This window comes from Rissa tridactyla, chromosome 18 (genome assembly GCF_028500815.1).
Source record: "Rissa tridactyla isolate bRisTri1 chromosome 18, bRisTri1.patW.cur.20221130, whole genome shotgun sequence".
Taxonomy (NCBI): Eukaryota; Metazoa; Chordata; class Aves; order Charadriiformes; family Laridae; genus Rissa; species Rissa tridactyla.
In genome coordinates, this window is record NC_071483.1 from 4,315,746 (window position 1) to 4,334,129 (window position 18,384).

Below are 18,384 nucleotides of genomic sequence, written 5' to 3' on the forward strand. Positions count from 1 at the left end.
GCGTACGGGAGCGCTGACCTGTCGGAGCGCTTTCGAGCTGTCTTTGTTTTGCAGAAGCTGTACCGCCGGGAAATCAAACCGCCCTTCAAGCCTGCAGTAGGCCAGCCAGATGACACCTTTTACTTTGACACAGAATTTACGTCGCGCACACCAAAAGGTTTGTGTGAATTCACGCAAAGCCAAAGTTTCCTGTGTGAAATGACACTGTACGGCTTAAATGGTGATTTGCCGGTGCCAGGAGGGCAAGGTTTGCCTCCTGCTGCCAGATCCAGAGGCTTGCAGCGCTGAGGAGGTGACCCAGCCATAGATAAGTGGAGCGTTCTGTGTAAGCTCGGTGCTATGTGGTGTGGCTTTTGTCCTGAATAACCTAAACAGGAGCCACAGCTGCTGGGGAGCACGGGGAAGGCGCCTGGTTCTGCAGGGCTCGCCCTCTTCAAGTCATCCCTCAACTCCTGTTGCAGATTCCCCAGGCATCCCCCCAAGCGCTGGGGCCCATCAGCTCTTCCGAGGCTTCAGTTTTGTGGCGACCGGATTGATGGAGGATGGCAAAGTGAAACCCGCCCAGTCGCCTCTGCATTCGGTGGTACAGGTAAAAAGCGGGGACAGAGGAACAGCTGTTCGAAGCTGCAGTAACGCTCCAGCGTGGGTCTGCGGGACCATCTGGAGCAGAGCTCACGGGAAGCCTGAGGCCGCGTCGTTCTGTTTTGAATTCTTGCTTCCTGTTGTTCTTTAATTTCTATTGACTGTCGCGTGCAAAGGCCGGCAGGGCAACGCGAGTCTCTTTGCTTTCCCCTCCCCAGGTGGGCCCGTGCTGGCGGGACGTCCGTGGGTTGGTAGGTGCCACCAAAATGCACCACGCTAGCTGCAGATAGCGTTAGCCCACTGACCTATATCTGCCTTGTTCTCTTCTGCCTCTCCCCAGCCGGGAGGAGAAGCTGTGGGATGGAGCAGACAGCCGTCTGTCAGCTCCCTCTCTGTTGCTGTTATCACTCATCGCGTTGCACAAACCCTTCCCTGAACCCTCCCAGCTCATCAACTCTCTGCTCTCCTCTTGCAGCAGCTGCATGGCAAGAATGTCCAGTTCAACGACGGCTACGTGGTGAAGGAGACAATTGGCGTCGGCTCCTACTCAGTGTGCAAACGCTGCATTCATAAAGCAACCAACATGGAATACGCAGTCAAGGTCTGAGATTTGCCATCTGAACTGAACTCCCCTGTTAGATTTCTGTTCATCCCCACAGTGACCAAAATAACATCCAGGAATGAAATCGCTTTCCCTGCTTGAGTAGGGCCTAAGTGGACAATTTCTGTGCTGCTGTGCGTGTAACTGCACAAGCTTTCTTATCTGGGAATAGCAGGGAAGCAGCGTTCTCCTCTCAGAGGGAGGACAGTATCTCGCCTTTCTTTGCAAGGCTTGCTGTGGCTATGTCAGCTCTTAACAAATAAGCCAGACATAAAACATTGGGGTTTGGGGACACAGAACTGATGAAACAACTAGGAGCTTATTGCTAAAGAGACCAGGGGACAGGGAATGGATACGGTGCAGGATCTCTGCAGGGCTCCAAACACACCTTTTTGCATTGTCCTGCTCCCTCTTCCCTTTGTGGCTAATGCTGGTCCATGCTCTTGCAGGTTATTGACAAGAGCAAGCGAGACCCTTCTGAGGAAATAGAAATCCTCCTGCGATACGGGCAGCATCCAAACATCATCACCTTGAAAGATGTGAGTGTGACTGGAATGACTTCTCCCGTAGTTTGGTTTAGGAAGGGCAGATGGTCTGTGGGGGGAGCAATGCAGCTCCAGCACGGGCAACCCAGTGCCCCTGCTCCGTGTATGGCTCTGGGGTGGGGAAGCATCCCCCCCCCGGCCTTGGCATTGCTGATCTCTGTCTGCTTCTTGGTGGTAGAGCTACAGAAGGGAAGCTGTGGAAGCACTTTCCGGTTAACCCCTCCATGTTTGCTTTGGTAGGTGTACGATGACGGGAAGTACGTGTATCTGGTGACTGAGCTGATGAGGGGAGGGGAGCTGCTGGATAAAATCCTCAAACAGAAATTTTTCTCGGAGAGGGAAGCCAGTTCAGTCCTGCACACGATCTGTAAAACAGTGGAGTATCTGCATTCCCAAGGGGTGAGTTTCCTGTTTTCCTGGGAAGCCGCCTGGCATTGCACTGTGCTCCCTCTCCTCCAGGGAGTAACTGTGCCTGTCAGGACTATTATTTCTTGCTGGTGTTGCTGTCTGGGTGAGCCAGATGTGGGGCCAAGGCAGGGATTGACTGTCCTGATGCAGCTTCGGACCTTTGTCTTCTGGGGGTATGAGAATGGCACTTTCTTTGCTCCACAGGTGGTTCACAGGGACTTGAAACCCAGCAATATTCTCTACGTGGATGAGTCAGGAAATCCCGAAAGCATTCGCATTTGTGACTTTGGCTTTGCCAAGCAGCTGAGGGCTGAGAACGGCCTTCTCATGACTCCCTGTTACACGGCAAACTTTGTGGCACCTGAGGTAAGCACCTCACTGACCTGAGTCCCTTCGGTAGTTCTCGCGTCCCTCCCCCAGCCTGTGCTCTCACTCGGCACAGGCAGGTCTGCCCCATTCCGAACTCCAGCCTGCTCTGGCATATTCTGTCCTGGAATAGTTAATTACAGAAATACCACTTGTAGTAACGAACACATAGGGGATCTCACGTGCAGTTCTCCAACTTGTACTGCCCTGATGGGAGGCTCTGCTTAGGGTACTGAGACTTTAAAATCCCAGTGATTTTCTAGGTTGCTTCTCTTCCTGATTAACAGACCTGGTAAAAGAGGTGGGATGATTTTCCACTCAGCTGTGTTGGTTTGTAAGAAAGGAAAAGAGCAGGCACGCGATGGAGCGTACGTGCAGTGTCACCGCACTGGAACATGGCTCCTTTCTCACTTGTCATTTTGATGTGCCTGGGGGGTTCCTCTGTTCCATGAAACCAAAATTTGATTTGAATCCTGATCTTTAGTCCAAGACTTCGCCGTCAGTAGGGCTCTAGGAGCTTCACATACAGACTGCACGCTCTTCAAGAGCTGAAGAGAGCTCAATGACAAGAACCAAGCATTTATATTTTTTTCCTTTGCTTATTCTGTTCAGGTACTAAAACGCCAAGGCTACGATGAGGGCTGTGACATCTGGAGCCTGGGAGTTCTCCTGTACACCATGCTCGCAGGGTAAGTGCTTCTGCATCGCTGGAAGGCAGCAGCTGGGACTGTGACCACTGACCACCTTGCTCTCAGACACGCTCCGTGGTGGCAGTTGGACCTCTCCTTGTCGGCTGCTGCTACCTGGAGGCACTCCCTGGCTGGGTTACAGGACAGTAAATCAAATGCTCTCTCTTCTGTCCTCAGCTCCACTCCGTTTGCAAATGGTCCCAGTGACACTCCAGAAGAGATCCTGACCCGGATAGGCAGAGGGAAGTTCTCCGTCAGTGGAGGCAATTGGGACACTATTTCTGACATGGCCAAGGTAGGGTTTGATATTCATCTCTGTTACATTAAAGGGTTGAGGTGACGCACGGCCAGTTGCTGTGAGGCAAGTTTAAAGCAGGTTGGGGAGGAAGGGCAGAAGAGAGCAGAGAAAACCAGCAGTGTAGCTTCTACCCCATGCATGTCTCCTCCATAGCAGCTTCCTTCTCCCTGCTTTGTTTTAGCTCTGGCCGTGAATATTTGTGTGCAACACCAACCTCATGCTTGACCTGTGCGGGGTTTGCTGCTGTGTTACACCTCCCAAGCCTACTGAAAACATAGTTTGTACAAAAGGAGACTGATGTCTGAGGGCTTTAAACTTGGCTTCTGGATTTAAATTCAGAGGGGGCCAACAGGTGGTATTTTTGCATTTAAAGTATAAAATCTTCTAAAGTCTAACTTTCCAAATGATGCCCTTAGGATCTGGTATCAAAGATGCTTCACGTAGATCCTCACCAGCGTCTAACAGCCAAGCAGGTCCTGCAGCATCCATGGATAACCCAGAAGGACAGCTTACCCCAGAGCCAGCTGAATCACCAGGACGTTCAGCTTGTAAAGGTACAAAGTCTGGGCTGGTTCCTCATGGACCTTGGGCTCTTTGGAAAGCAGCGGTCCAGGTGGGGTGACGGTGGTGTGGGCAAAGCAGGATGGAAGGTTGGAGACTGTGGGCCAGGGGAGGCAATACAAGACAAGCAATTTTTTTGGCAGGAAAACCTAGGGAGGTTCTTTAACAGCATGTCGGTATGGGAGGGAGATTTAAAGAAAAAAGAAAGACGCTTCTGGCTTTGTTTGTGGGTCTGACTACTCTGGTCCCTCATCTTGAAAAGCCATGAGTCTGAAATGCTTCTACGTGTAAATGACTTCTCGTGCCTTCTCTCCAAGGGGGCGATGGCTGCCACATACTCTGCACTGAACAGCTCCAAGCCAAGCCCCCAGCTGAAGCCCATCGAATCCTCCATTCTGGCACAGAGGCGGGTGAAGAAACTTCCTTCCACCACACTGTGAAGCTGGGATGGTCTGCGGCCGCTCGGCGCGCTGCAGGCACACCAGACTTTGAACACCTACTGAAGACGGGGGGGCAGGAGATGGGGCGGTCAATGCCTGCATAGGAGCTCCCTTGAGGACTTCTTCTCAAAAGGCCAAGTGCCTTTCTGTTTCTGAAAGACTGGCTCCTCCTTGTGTGGACTGATCTTTGCCGAGAGAACTTCACTGTAAAACTTTTTTGAAGTGTAAATTGTCAATTTTTAAAGACATCCATCTGTGTATATGGGAACTAGAATGTATAACTGATGTCAAGTGGCACTAAAAAGCAGCTCTGGTTCACCCTTTCCTGTGTAGGGCCAGGTATTTGTTGTAGCTACATCATTTCTTGGAACTGATCCTCTCCAACGCCATTGCAGCTGGAAGAGTTGGGTTTTAGGCTTTAGGGTTTTTCCTCCCTTGAACCTTTCAATGCTCTTCCCAAATGGGATGCTCTTCCCAAAGTCGACCCCGCAGCCTCCTAGCCAGCAGCAGTCATGTTTGTAAAGGACTTCCCTCCCCTTCACTTCTTGTGCGTGTGAGTTCAGAGTGTAAGGTCGATTTTTCAGACTCCATTTCTTCCTCTCTCCTGCCCTCCCCCAGCCCAGACGACAGTTCTCTGAACAAAATAAACCACGGGTTTTCCAAACACCCCCAGTGATGCTCAGCTCTCCAGAATACCTGCTGGGATTGGCTCACTCCTGCCCTCTGCCCTCCCATCTTCATGTTCTCCCCATCACTCCCTGGGGAGTTTGTCACCCGCGCAGGCAGGGATGACAAAGGAACTTTCTCCTTGGCAAAGCTGGCTCTGGCTGCTGCTTTTACTATTTTTGGGTTTCCTTTGCTTCAGCAGGAACCTCTGAAACAAACCATCCTCTTTTTTAATTTAACTTTGTTCTACAGCTGGTAACTCAGGGTTTCTTTCTGAATTGTACAATAAACGTGTCATTCGGTTGATGGGTTTTTTTACTCGCTGACTTTTAGCCGCAGAATTAGCGACCCTGGTCATTCCCCTGCGTCGGACGGGGATAATGATTCTTGCCTGCCTTTTGGGGAGATCTGCAAAGCTTTTTCCTTTGGCCCTGTGATGGGAAAACCAGCAGTACTGCAGTAGGGCTGCATATTATGCCACCTTCTCTCAGGTGCAATACCTCACTTTGCAGTGGGAAGTAATAAGAACCAGTTCTGGAATAAGGCCGTCACCAACAGGAACGGTGGCAGGATGCGGGCTGCGGAGGGGAACTTCTTGCTCTCAGGACGTTTTAATGCTAATAGAAACCAACACTTGGAGGCAAATTGTGCTAGAAATGAATTCCCGACCCATTCTGACTCGCAGGGAATTGCTGGAGCTCCCCGGTTCGGCGGTGGCTGTTTCTCGGGAGAAGCGGGAGAGCTACGGCGACTGCAAACGCTCACGTGCTCAAGGATGCGACTGAAGCCAGCAAAGGTTCTCACGTGAATTTCTGCTATTGTGGCTGATCATGTAAGGAGAGGGGAAGATTTCTTTTTTCCTTTTCCCTTTTGTTTAGTCCCAGTTGACTCTAAAGTGGAGAATTCCATAAAAAAACATTTCTCAGAGATGTACAGCTCTCTCCTCCTCTACCCTCATCCAGGCAGGTCCTGGTTTAGTCCCTGGAGCAGCCAGTGAGAAGCTGAAATAGGCGCGATTTTTTTCTATATTCCAAGTACTGCCCTAGTGTCCCGTGCCGCTGCGAGGAGGCAGCCAGTGCCCGTGCACACGGGATCTTCTCACTGGTTTTGCCACCGCCCCCCAGCAGAGCTGGATTTACTGTTTTGCTGATAGCTGGGGAGGGGACACTCCACCACGCAAAATGCCTTCTTTAAAAATACTTGCTTTCTCCTCTGGCACGAGGTTTGCGTTGGTGCCAGTGGACCTGCCTTATGTTTCCTACAGCTGTGCAGAAACTCTCGTGCCGGTGAGAAGGTGTGTGGATTTTAGGTACCTGAAACAAATACAATAATTATAAACAGCTTCTTTCTGGAGCTGGAGTCAATCCTGTTGGGATTGACGCAGACACTATGACAGTTTTTCAGAATATTTCCTCTGTTGTGCTTCAAGGGTGGGGTCTGAAATGGTGGATGGGGTTGGACGTGTTGGTGGTGATCACCACTCGCTGGGAGCCTCGCAACGGTACGGGATGGGTCTTAAACCAAACGTTCATCCCGCTTGGATGGCAGCCGGCTTGTTTGTACGGAATTGTAAATGTTCTCAAGTATCAGTCAGGAAAAACACGACAACCTTTGCTTAATCCTCCAGTGGTGCTGGTGTGAAGCCAACTAGTGACAACTCCAAGGTGCACAGGCCAACCAGGGGCAGAGCTCGGTGGGCACAGGGAGAGCAGCCCACGGTTGCTGCAGGCTCTGTCTGGCCGTGAGACGATACGCGGAACGTCGAACCCCGATACCCGGAGCGTCAAACCCCAATAGCCGGAGCATGAAACCCCCCTGCCTCACTGGGGTCTTCCATCAGAGGAACTTTGTGTTTGGTGCAGCTGTAGCTTCTGGGACCTCCATGACTTTGGAGAACAGAGTGAACAAGAAGGGCTGCACCTTGCTTTCTGGGGTGCTTTTAACCAAGTTGTTTTGCGTGATCTTTCCATAAGTAATAATAAGTCTTGATTTCTAGTTCCAGATCAAGCAAGTGCTGTTACTTTTTTAATTCCAGTGCTCAATAAAAATGGACTTGTTGATCTTTCTGTGTACGAGAACTGTAGGTGTTTGTAACGGGTCAGGTGGGCCCCCTCGTTCCCTTTCTGGTTTTGTCCCGACAGTATTAAACCTTTGCCAAAATACAGCTGGGACCAACCGCTGTCAAATTAACTGAAATTGCATTTTCTGAGGTGAAACCTGTGGCAGGTTGGGTGTCTAATGCCTGTTGGGGGGAGCCACTGGGTGTCTTAGAGAAGACCAAAATGATCTGCCCTCACCAGAGTTTGAGGTCATTCAGCTTTAATTTGGGACAAAGGATATACAGCTTACCTTTGTCTTGATTTGAAAAGGGACAAAAATGTATTTAACGTTCATACATAAGGAAATCCTTACAAGGAAAACTGCTTGTGTTATTTCAGGTGTTTAACAGTTGACTGGACCTCTAAGATTCTTGTCCTGTACGTCTATACGAAAGCTCAAGGGAGCAGAAATCCCGGAATCCAGCCTCAAATAGCTGAGTCTACCTGGAATTAACCTGTGTGGAAATAGCATGTTAACCCGTAGACAAGGAGCCTGAAAATAATGTTGAACCGCTCTATATAATACAGCTTCTGTATAAGAAAGGTTAAACTTTCCTCTTTTGGGGCGTAAAAGAGCAACTTTTCTGTTGTAAAAGAGGTTGACCCCGCTGAGAGGCCGTTTTCCTTCTTCCCACTGTGTGAAGGAGTCGTGCCTTCCTCTTAACGACGTGGTACTGACCTCTATCAAATTAACCAGAGCGTAAATAAATGTATTTTGGCCTGGTAAATATTCCCATCATGACTATTTAGGCTGCCTTTAAAACTGAAGGCTGGTAACTTTCTCAGCAATCATCTTTTTTTTTTTTCCTTAGTGAAACGTCACCGAGCAACTGATCTGCATTTGAACTTCCCATCCAACTAATGCCAACGCCCTCTTCAAATCCCCACCCTCAAGTTAGGTCACGCTAATTCTTTTTCTGGCGTCTTTAGGCATTTTTGGACAGTGAATTGCGCAGCCGGCAGCCTCCTGGGTGCCACCACCTCCTCGCGGTGCCGCCTTCCCAAGAAACGGGGGAGGCTTCGGAAATACTCGGTGACCGCAAGCGTGTTCGACGGTATGCGGGGCGGCTGCTGCGCTTTCATGTAATATTCAACAATTTAATCCCTCTTTTAACGCGAAGAAAACAGTTAAAATATTTCAAGGTCTTCTTTTGCAAGTACATAGGGGGCTCTGAATAAAACCTTCATTCATGCTATGAAAGCTGGAGGTCCGCTGCCGCTCCGTTTTCTTGCCTCTGGTTATTAAAACATCAAGCTGTCTTACTACTTAAGCCGAGCTAACTTGCTGCCTTCCTCCCTTTGTGTTCCACTGGAACACCTGCCATTAATACTAATTCTGCTCCGGAGAGCAACTCCCTTTCAGATATGCTTGTCTGAAAATAAATTGACATGTAAAAGGTCCCTTTTGTCGAGAAGCGCGTGTAAAGTGCCGGGGTGAGAAGCTGATCGCTTACAAAAGGAGCCCCCGACTCTTCAAATGCTGGGTGTGTGGAGGGGGTTCTAAATGGGAAATACGGCGGGTGATGCTGTAGATGGGCTGCCGTGATGCGACTGGAGAAGGATTGCGTGGCCGCGTCCTCTCTTTGCTGTTAGACTCTTAAAATTTGGGGTCATTTTTGTCTAAAACCTGCAGCAATAAAATCGCTGCCTCGTCTCAGGGGGAATGGCTGGGCTCCACAGGGACCCGTTTGGAGAAAACACTTTTTTTTAAAAAAAAAAAAAAAAAAAGTGTTGTTATTAAGAATACTTCTTTGCTTTTTAACGCAACAAAAACTAAAAGCATTGGTGGCGAGACCTTTGATTTAGGTGTGTAATGACCTCTGGGGCTCTGTTGTTTTTCCTGGGACAAAAGTTTGAATCGCTTCCAATTAGGAAGCAGCAAAAGAATCCTTGGTTGGAGTATTTATTCTGTCATCCAGGCAGCGGTGTGCGGCAGTAAAAGGTAAATATTTTTATTTTTAATGGAAAGAACAATTTTCTTTGAGTTCCTCATACCCTGTGGAGGTTATGGCTCTCTCCTAAGGAAGTTTTAAACTTTTTTAGAAGGTTGTTTTTTCTTTGGGGGGGGGCAGGCTTTGGATTGGAGTGACGCCGCTTTGAAATTTGCTTCAGGACTAAGAGGTTGGGGTCCTGTGGCTGCGGACAAAGATTTAAGTTTTGTGGGGTGGCCCTGGCTTTCAGCTGCTGTCATGGGTTTCGGGGTCTTCCAGCGAAGAAATCGTTCACTTCATAATTAAGATCAAGTCGAAACATGTTCAGGGCTTGAAAGAACAGAAGTGAAACGTGCCAATTGCACAAACCTTCTAGATGAGCTGGTGTCACTTCTGCTTTATCAAGCGAGTACAAACTCTCGTGTGCTGCCTTGCTCAAATGCTGTCTTATTTTTAAACAGCAGATGGTGTTAGAAACCTGTAGCAGGTGGAACCTCTTCAGTTTTATGCGAGAGATCAGGAGTAGCGGCAATTTCTTGTTTCCCTAGGGGTAGTTCCTTCACGAGATAAGCAGCAAGCTGGCCCTCTACTTGGGTATTTATTACAGAGGGAAAAACTTCTGAATCACACATGTTCCCATGAAAGCAAGCAATTCTGGGTTGACGTATCCTGGTTATAATAAAAGGAACCTGGTAATGTTCTCCATAATCCTCTGCTAGCAACTCTAAAAGAGAGATGCAGCAGGAGAAATGAGCTGTGTTTGCTGCTGTACCTCAAAATCCGGCTCCAATCTGCCGTAGTCTGTTGGTTTCTTGTCTGGGATAATAGCACTTCACATGCTTAAAGTGTTTTATAAACATTTAATTACCGCAGCATTTGACTCGAAGCCAGGAATCTCTCATTCATCTGCATCTTGCAAGGTTTGTGAAAATGATATTCAAATTACAGGATTACGAGAAGGGCTGAGTTCAAACTTCACGTAGGGAAACCTCCGTTAGCCGGGATCTGCCAGCGTCGCTTGTCCCTGCGCCCGCGTTCTCCCGAGCGAGTGACTCCTTCAGCAGCGGAAACGGTGACGTGGTTTTGAATCCCTCCAGATTTGAGGATTTGTCAGTACCCCAGGACAGGGAGCTGCATTTTAATCATATTAGGGAAACGATATGCTAAATTCTCCTCAGCCCGTGCTGTAGGAACTTCTAAGGCAGGCGGGGACTCCAGCTCTGTCTAGACCAGAGCCGTGTTTGATCCCGCCACGTCCTCTGCAGGAAAAATCATTATTTGTTAAAAGTCGCTTTTTTCCCCACTCGCCAAATTACTTGTAATTTTAACGCGTCTTCTCCGCTCCGACTCCCAGCTCTATTTTTTGAAAAAGGTAGAGAAACGCGGGCTTACAGCGTGGTTTTTGTGCTGTGCCGCCTCGCTCAGCTCACTGTCAGCCCAGGGGAAGCCCCCAGTTTTGCTGGGGTTTGTGACGCCAACTGGAAGCAGCAAATAAAGGTAAAAAAGCTTGTATGGGATTAATAATTTCTATCCAACCATCTGCCTCTTTCACCAGCTCCCTTTTCTGTTCAGCAGGTTGTTAAACGCAGACTGGGTGTGCAGTAATAGAAATCGTTTCCTTCCCGTGGAAAGAAAAAAAAAAAAAAAAAAAGAGTTGTTTTGGTGGATGGATGCAAATGATCGCTTCTGGTCAGGGCAGGAAACCCAGGTGAGAAGTTCTTCTCTACGAGCCACGTATGAGCTGACCCCGATCCACTGGCTTGAGGAAGAGTTATCCTAAGAGGTCAAGGAAGAGTTATCCTAAACGACCGAGGAAGGGTTATCCTAAACGACCGAGGTCTGCAACTGCTAACATTCCCAGTCTTTACTGCAATTCTGAAGGCATATTGTGAGTCCCCTTTAATAAATGCCATTGCTGGCAATTAGAGCCTTTTAATGAGACAGATCCCTAATTTCAAGGCCCCAGATGAGTTGCTGCTACGCCTGCGCTCTGTTCAGCGAGTTGCGAGCTCGCGATGAGCAGCGACCCGCCAAGTAAAACTGGAGTCCCTTTTCCTGCGCTGTTTAAAGAAGGGGTAGGGAGCGCTTCTGATGTTTCATTAAAGCTGGCTTTTCTCCTTGTGGCAGAGCAGATTTAATCAGACCCGCCTCCTAGTTCCAGCTGCTGGGTTTGAAGGCTCTGATCTGTGCACTGGGTGCACGTCTAATTATGGAGGCAATTCCCATGGATACCAAGAAGAATTGTCTGTACTGGCAAAAAAATGATCCCAGCTGGGAAAATGGTGAAGGAAAATGCATTGAAATATTCGGGAAGGGACTTCAAAAGTTTCTGGAAATGTAAGTGAGAAACATTTCTGGTGTTCTTGCACCTCAATGTGCAAATCTTCACTGTTTTAAAAATAAGATACAGGTTGTTTTCGTTCTGGTTTGCAAGAGCTAATCCAGAGTTGCTGCTTTTTGTGCCGCCGGGGGATTTACCAGCACAGCAAAACTGATATTCCCCTGCCTTGTTGCCTGCATCCGCTGCTGCTTCACCCTTGCTCTTGTACCCTACAAGGTTCCCTCCGCTCACCTGCCCAGCAGAAGGGTGGTGTTGGGAGAAAACTGCCAAGAGTTTGTGTTTCCGTAAAGGCACCACCCCGGGAGAGGCAGCTCGCTCCCCTGGGGAGGCACCTGCCCAAGGGCTGGTAATTCTGGTTCCAGCTGCGGTGCCGGGGCCTTTGGTAAGTTCCTCCCCTTTATGCCTCGTTCTTCTGAAACATATGAATTTAAATAACTTATTTCTGTGCAAATTAATATTTGAAGGGGCTGTTCGAGGAAAAAGAGCACTCCCTGGTTAAAAAGAGAGGGGGAAATACCTAGTCATGCGCTGCTCAGAAGTGGAAAATTAAACGAATGTGATTTTAAATTATTTTGTAATTGTTGAGCTGTTCAGACTGCATGGGGAAAAAACAGATATTTTTTTTTTTATTTAACAACACAAGTGAAAAAGTCATTTTGAGGGTTTGTTTGTTGGTTTTGTGGTTTTTTTGCTTTGGGTTTGTTTGGAGGTTTTGGGGAACTTCCTAATCAACTACATAATGGTTGTAACTTGTATTTATGTCTCTAATTTGTCTCCAGCAGGAGCTCAGCCACTTTTCAAGATGTTGCTAGCTAATATAAACATACAGAAAAGAAAAGCTGCAGTACTATTAGGTTGGATTTCCATCTCTTTCTCATCCAGGGCACCTGCTCCCCTTTCCCTCCCCCCCACCCCAGTCTTCCCAGCTGTCTGTCTGTCTCATTTATGTCAATTAGAGATTCAATGCTGCCTGATTTAATTGGCCTGACTTTCCCCTCTAATAGAAACCCAAGCGAAGGCAGGGCAGGCAGCTCTCCGTGGGCTGCCTGACTGGGGAAGGAGCCCGTCTCTGCCGTGGCTGGGAGGGCTGGGGCTTGTTTGCAGAGCAGAGCACAATAACCTGTTTGTTACCATGCACCACGGAGAGGCTGGTGACCTCCTAACGGGGATGGGACGCGGGCAATGATGTCATTTGAAAGCTTGGGGGTGTTTCTGAGCGGTTAAGGGATTTGGGCAACCAGCGGCTCACCTCGGGTTGCCTTTTAGCGTGCTGTAGAGCTCGATATTTGCTGCCCAAGCTGGCAGTTCTCCCTGCCAGGAGGCTGAGTCCACGTAGCGGCGCTTAACCGTGAGTGAGGTTGACCAAGACCTGGGTTTCACAAGGTTTCCATGAGGGCCTGATCCTGTGTCCCCTTCGGGCAGCAGACCTGGAAGCAAACCAGCTCAGATGAGATCTTTGCCATCCCTCCGCTCCCCCCGCCGACAACTGAATCCCAGGAACCAGATCTGACCTACTTCTTCTCCCTGGCTCCTTGCTGGCGTCTCCCTGACAAATTACACGGCCCTTCTTCAGCTCTCAGCAGAAATGTGAGTTTCCCAAATAGCTGGCCCACAGAGGCGTCAATATTAAACAGCAACAGTACCATCTAGTGACTTGGACTTACAGAGAGCATCATTTAGAAGGGGAAGAGGAAATCTGTGAATGAGTGAGGCCGAGCAAGGTCCCACGTTTGCAAATGAGATCCTCTCTCTCGGTTCATTTGGATTTAGGAAACAAATCGTGCCGATGCCACAACTGACTGTCTTTGAGAGCGCTGTGCTGTGCCGCCTCCTTGGGAGACAGTCCCATTTTTAGCCTACTGCCTCCCCGCTGAACCCAGCCCTGACCCACGCTCCCTCTGCTGGTAACCAACTAATTGATTTAATGCCTTCGCAACTTCTCGCACACCCACTCGCACGCACAACAGCAAATCCTTGCAAATGTACCAGACGAAATTTAGAGCTGTGGTGGTTTCCCAGTGCCAGTAAATTTTGCTCTGACGAGCCACCAGTGGAATCCTGAATTGGACGCGTGAAATAAATATGATACAATTCAATTTACTAAATCAAAAATAGGTCCAAAACTGAGCGTAAAGGGCGCACTCCACGCCGATCTGAAATTACAGGCTCTCCTTCACAGCTGAAGGGAGGAAATCAAATTAGAGCATTTATTTTTCCATCAAAGGACATTAGTCCTGATACAGGCTTGTTGCTCCTCGCCATCGTTTATCGTGCGCAGGAGTTACCCCTGTAAGAATCTGGGTTGACCGAGGCATCGTTTGGAGGTATCAGGTTAATGACGGGCTATGGCATGTTCTGCGCTTAAGGTGGGAACTTTTCACGGCTGTTTTGTAACACGCGTGTGCGTGCTACCCCTTTCCCAGTGAAACAGGCTGTTATCGCAGGCACAAAATGCACCGGATCGAGGAGAGGTGGCACAAAACCCTGTGCTGCAGAACTTCAGTGCTAAAGAACTTTATTGAGCCTATTAAATACCATTGGCACCAGCAGAAGAAATCGCTTTGCTGGCTGATCAAATGTGTCCCCTCCTTGCTGCGCAGCGCTGCCCTGAGTCTCACTTAGCCTTGCTCGTGGGCTGATGAGCGCCTGACAATTTTCCGGTTTCAAATTAAACAGAAAACTAAATTAGCAAATTAATTGTTTGCCATGTTTTTCCTTGGTCCCCATCAGCTGCCTCAGGACCCGCAGCCAATCCCGAGCCCCTCTCCGCAGTCCCGAGTAGAAGGTGGAGCCCTGCGCTAGGTCCCGCTATCTACCAAGTGTCAGTCATGTTAATTTTAAATTACTTTTGTACAGCTTGGTGTCAAAACGATTAAAGCATGAAAAGAAAAACTGAACTAGAGGGAGGGAAAGGGTGGGGGGAGAGCGAATGAATAATTTACCTTGCATTTACAGCAAGGACACTTAGATTTCTTGAACTCCTCAACTCTGAGGAGCCTGAAACTTTTATTTCCTTGACTGTAACCTGTTTGGGATTATGCCTGAGCAGGTGCTCTGTAGTCTACAGGGAGGCAATAACTGCTCGCAGCACAAAGCTGTGATTTTTATCTCCGTTTCTTCCCAGGCAAGACTTTTCTCCGCACTGCACTCGCCGATTGTTGCAATCGCCAACACAGACAAATCACCCACCCACATGCAGACCTTTTCTCCCCTTCTCGCTGCACCACTCCCAACTGGGTTTACTCCATAACCCGCACGTACCGTGCTAGGTAATTACATACTCAGAAAATACAGAAATGCATAATCAGATACAGCCTTAAATCTGCAAGAATTAGAGTTGTAGGTTTGCAGTGTAACATCCCCGTAGCTCTCTGTCGAGTTCACACAACCGGCCCATGTGCCTTGCGAAAATTTGGGGGTTGGGGCACAGCCTGCTTTTCTCTCTCTTCTTAACTTCATCCACGGCTTTTTTTCTCTTTCCAGTTACTGAATGGCATAATCAGCGGTCTTTGAACTATCCTTCTAGATCTGTTGAGGCCAGAAGAACAGCAAAAAGATTTGTAAGGGGGCAACCTGTCATCACCAGAAAATGTGAAAGTTAGCTGCTTCTGTTGATGTTTACTGTGTCTTCAGCTTATACATAGGAGCATCTTCCATTCATTAAAAAAAGGGTATAAATATTTTGAATTATTTTGTCTTGAGGGACTACAACCTGCAATGAGGTGCCTTTGACAGATGATTGCTAGTAGGGTGACAGAGCTGTTTGGGAAATGAGAGAGGCTAGATACTCGCCTGTAATGTATCCCGCAGGATGTGTGTGGGCTTGAACTGATTTGTCAAATTTGAGAAAAGAAAACAATTCCACTAATGGGTGTTTTCTGAAAAATGAGCATGCTGTCTTGGCAATTTTTGTTCTGTCTTGTGCTGTCTTCTCACTACTTCTCCTTGGCAGCCACAGAGAGGAGACACCTTCTACCTGCATTTTACTTCTTCGGCCTTGGGACTAACGCAGCCTTGCCCGATCGCAAACAGGTCGTGCGACAGGTTGAAAAGCGTGCTTGAAACTTCCTCCTCCAAAAAGACTCGCCTGACTTCTCTAACGTGTTTGCTTTGGCTCGCTAATCTCCACCTCTCTTTGTCCTCGTGACTGTAGTTCCTGTGACCCGCAGCGCTGGCTCCAGCGCGAAGGTGAACATAGGTACCCCCGACAGCCACTCATTCAAACAAGCGGTGACTCCTCTCTCTGCTCCCCGTGTTTGTGCCGCCTGCGCTTGGAGCACGGAAACGGTGTGAGTTTGCCTGGTTTAGGGGCTGTGACTGGACGGCGGCGGCGCACAGGCTTTCACTGAAACCTGCAGGCATGAAAACATTTCTTTCATTAATAGTGGGATTCCCTTCACATGACAATGTTTCTTCAGCTGCTGATTCACAAATACATCATTTAGCTGACTTTTTTTTTTTCCCCCATTTGGGAGTCTCCTGTAAACTTCCCTCATCCTCCGCCAGAGGCCTAGCAAGAGGCTCGAAAGATAAAGAGCGGAATCTCTTGCAGTATATTTCAGTAACATCACTTCAGACGTACCATGTGGGAGTACCGAGTATCAAGTACTCCGGTCTGATAACCACAGCTTTCCCTCTTTAATATGCGCTTAGTGATAGAACAGCAGCTAAATAAAACTAACACCTTTTTTTTTTTTTTTTTACTACATTCTGCTAGTCCGGATTCAGCGTGATCTCTGCTCGCTGGAGTAACTTTAAAAATAAAAAACGTCAGCTGGAACATTAAAAATACAGGTGTAAATACTACACTGGATCTGGTAATTATTTAAAAGAAAGCACAATTCTCAACCAGATTATCTTTTTTTTTTCCCCTAAGCAAGCAGGACTGCCCTTCTACCCGGCGCTGGGGAGCCACCGTAACAGCAGGAGAAGGATTTGCATTGGATCTATTATCAACAATACCGTTAAATCACTTCCAACTGCAAAATCTTTACCTATCAGTTATGAAACGGTTTCAAATTCTAAACTGTCTGCCAGCCAGGCAATTAGCATCGCTAATTGAACAAAATTCAGCCAGAATAATTGATTTATACTTAATTACAGAACCTGGAACTTTTCAAGGTGCATCTTTGCATTTTAGCCTGTCGTGCTGAGGATCCCCGTGTCGGGCTGCGGGCGCGGGAGGCACATTATCACTCGCACAGCTCTCAGGAATCACTGAAAACGCTCAAGTGGTTAATATTAAAGTGGTCGATACTGGAGTGGTTGCCATAAAAACAAGAGGACAAACAATAACTTACTCAGACTGGAGCACACTAAAAGGACATTTAGGAATAAACCACTTTTCCTCAATTAAGAGTTCATGAAATCAGGGAGCTGTGGGCTTTTTTTCTCTCCAACACTCAAATTTCCTGCAGTTGGACAAGAAGAATTTGAGTTCTTCATTTTAATGTGTTGTTTTTCTTTTTTTTTTTTTTTTTTTTTTCTCCCCAGGCTTTTGATAATCCTTCCATGATAATTTAAACTATCTACCAGGCAACGTAAAGCTTTTCAGTCCAGACTATTGAATCAGCTCTTTGTCGGTAGACACTTTATCCCCTTGAAGTATCCAGGATGATTTATTCTTATGGGACTTGTAGACAAAGTGACATTTTCCTATCTCCTGCTATCTAAACACAAGATTGCAATTACTCCGAAACAACCAGCATCAGAATGTGGTGCGCCATCGGCTTTTCAATAGCGGCTGTTTATTGGCTTTCCCCGGGACCTGCCTTTTTTATTGAGGGGGAAAAAAAAAAAAAAAAAAAGGATCTGGAAACAATCGATTCTCAGCCAAAGTTTTTTGGAGGCGTTGTTTTTAATTTGCTGACTTGCTCCAAAGAAAGCTGTCTGGGTGTAAATTCGCAGATCTGCTGATGAGTAATCAGCGAGCTTTTGTGTTTTAATATTTTGATGGTAGAAGGGAAGCAGCGCAAGACTGACAGAATAAATACATATATTTACAAGACGTTCTGTACTGATTGGCGTACAAAGACCAAAATAATAAAAGCGCAACAAAGAGAGGAACTAACTAAAAGATACTAAAAGGGAGCTGAGGCCTAAAACAGAGCACAGATCGTCTTCAATTGACTGGTGCTGGAGGAGCGTAAAGCCGATAGATGTTTCTCTCTTTGTCCTCAAGAGCTGGAGGCTGCACTTTCCAGTAGATCCTGAACTCCGTAATTTAGAGCTAAAACCAATGAAGGAGACGGCGACTTCAAAGAGATCAGGAGGTCGAGGACAACCTTCACCCTCAATTTACGTTTGGATTTTAGGTTTGTAAATGAAGCCACGAAGAGATTTAGGGAACAGTGTTAAGGAAATGGAAGCGTGTGAGCGGTGCTGGGCATCTAGGATGAGGAAATTTCTATGGAAATGCTTGGCCGCTAACAGGATTTACAGGTATCTACTTGCTATAATGGATCTTTCTCTTCCACATAATTTCATTACATGTTGCCTGCTTTTCCTGAGTGGTCCCAGCATCCCCGAAACTCACGGATTCAGCGGAGGAAGAGGGGTTTTTTTGTGTCAAAGAGTTGCATTGCAACAGCAGAGAGGATCAACAACAACACATTTAAAGTGCAACAAACTCTGGGACCTGAAAGAGCTGGAGAGAGCAGCTTGTAAAAGGCCACAAGCGGGAGAAGGCAGAGGGAGCAAGTTCGACGGTTAGGCAGAATCACTAAAGCCCATATCTAATGAACCATACGCTATTTACTGATGCTGTGTGTCCTTGTTTGTGTATCACGGGCATTTATCAGCAGCCTTGCTTTTCCCTCCTGTTTTTTTCCCCCCACTTCATTTTTTATTTTTTGTGG

General features: G+C 47.6%; 1 protein-coding gene across 7 annotated transcripts in view; it reads left to right on the forward strand.

Moving 5' to 3' along the window:
• RPS6KA1 (ribosomal protein S6 kinase A1) overlaps positions 1-7,234 on the forward strand; it is a 57,804-nt gene extending 50,570 nt beyond the window's left edge. For all 7 annotated transcript variants that reach the window (XM_054223534.1, XM_054223536.1, XM_054223535.1 and 4 more), the window contains 10 exons: positions 55-157; positions 462-589; positions 1,058-1,183; positions 1,633-1,722; positions 1,969-2,127; positions 2,341-2,502; positions 3,115-3,191; positions 3,369-3,486; positions 3,906-4,043; positions 4,368-7,234. In XM_054223534.1, coding sequence (XP_054079509.1) covers positions 55-157; positions 462-589; positions 1,058-1,183; positions 1,633-1,722; positions 1,969-2,127; positions 2,341-2,502; positions 3,115-3,191; positions 3,369-3,486; positions 3,906-4,043; positions 4,368-4,490 — 1,224 coding nt within the window. In that variant the 3' untranslated portion in view covers positions 4,491-7,234. The remainder of the gene's footprint in view (positions 1-54; positions 158-461; positions 590-1,057; positions 1,184-1,632; positions 1,723-1,968; positions 2,128-2,340; positions 2,503-3,114; positions 3,192-3,368; positions 3,487-3,905; positions 4,044-4,367) is intronic.
• Positions 7,235-18,384: the final 11,150 nt, after the last annotated feature.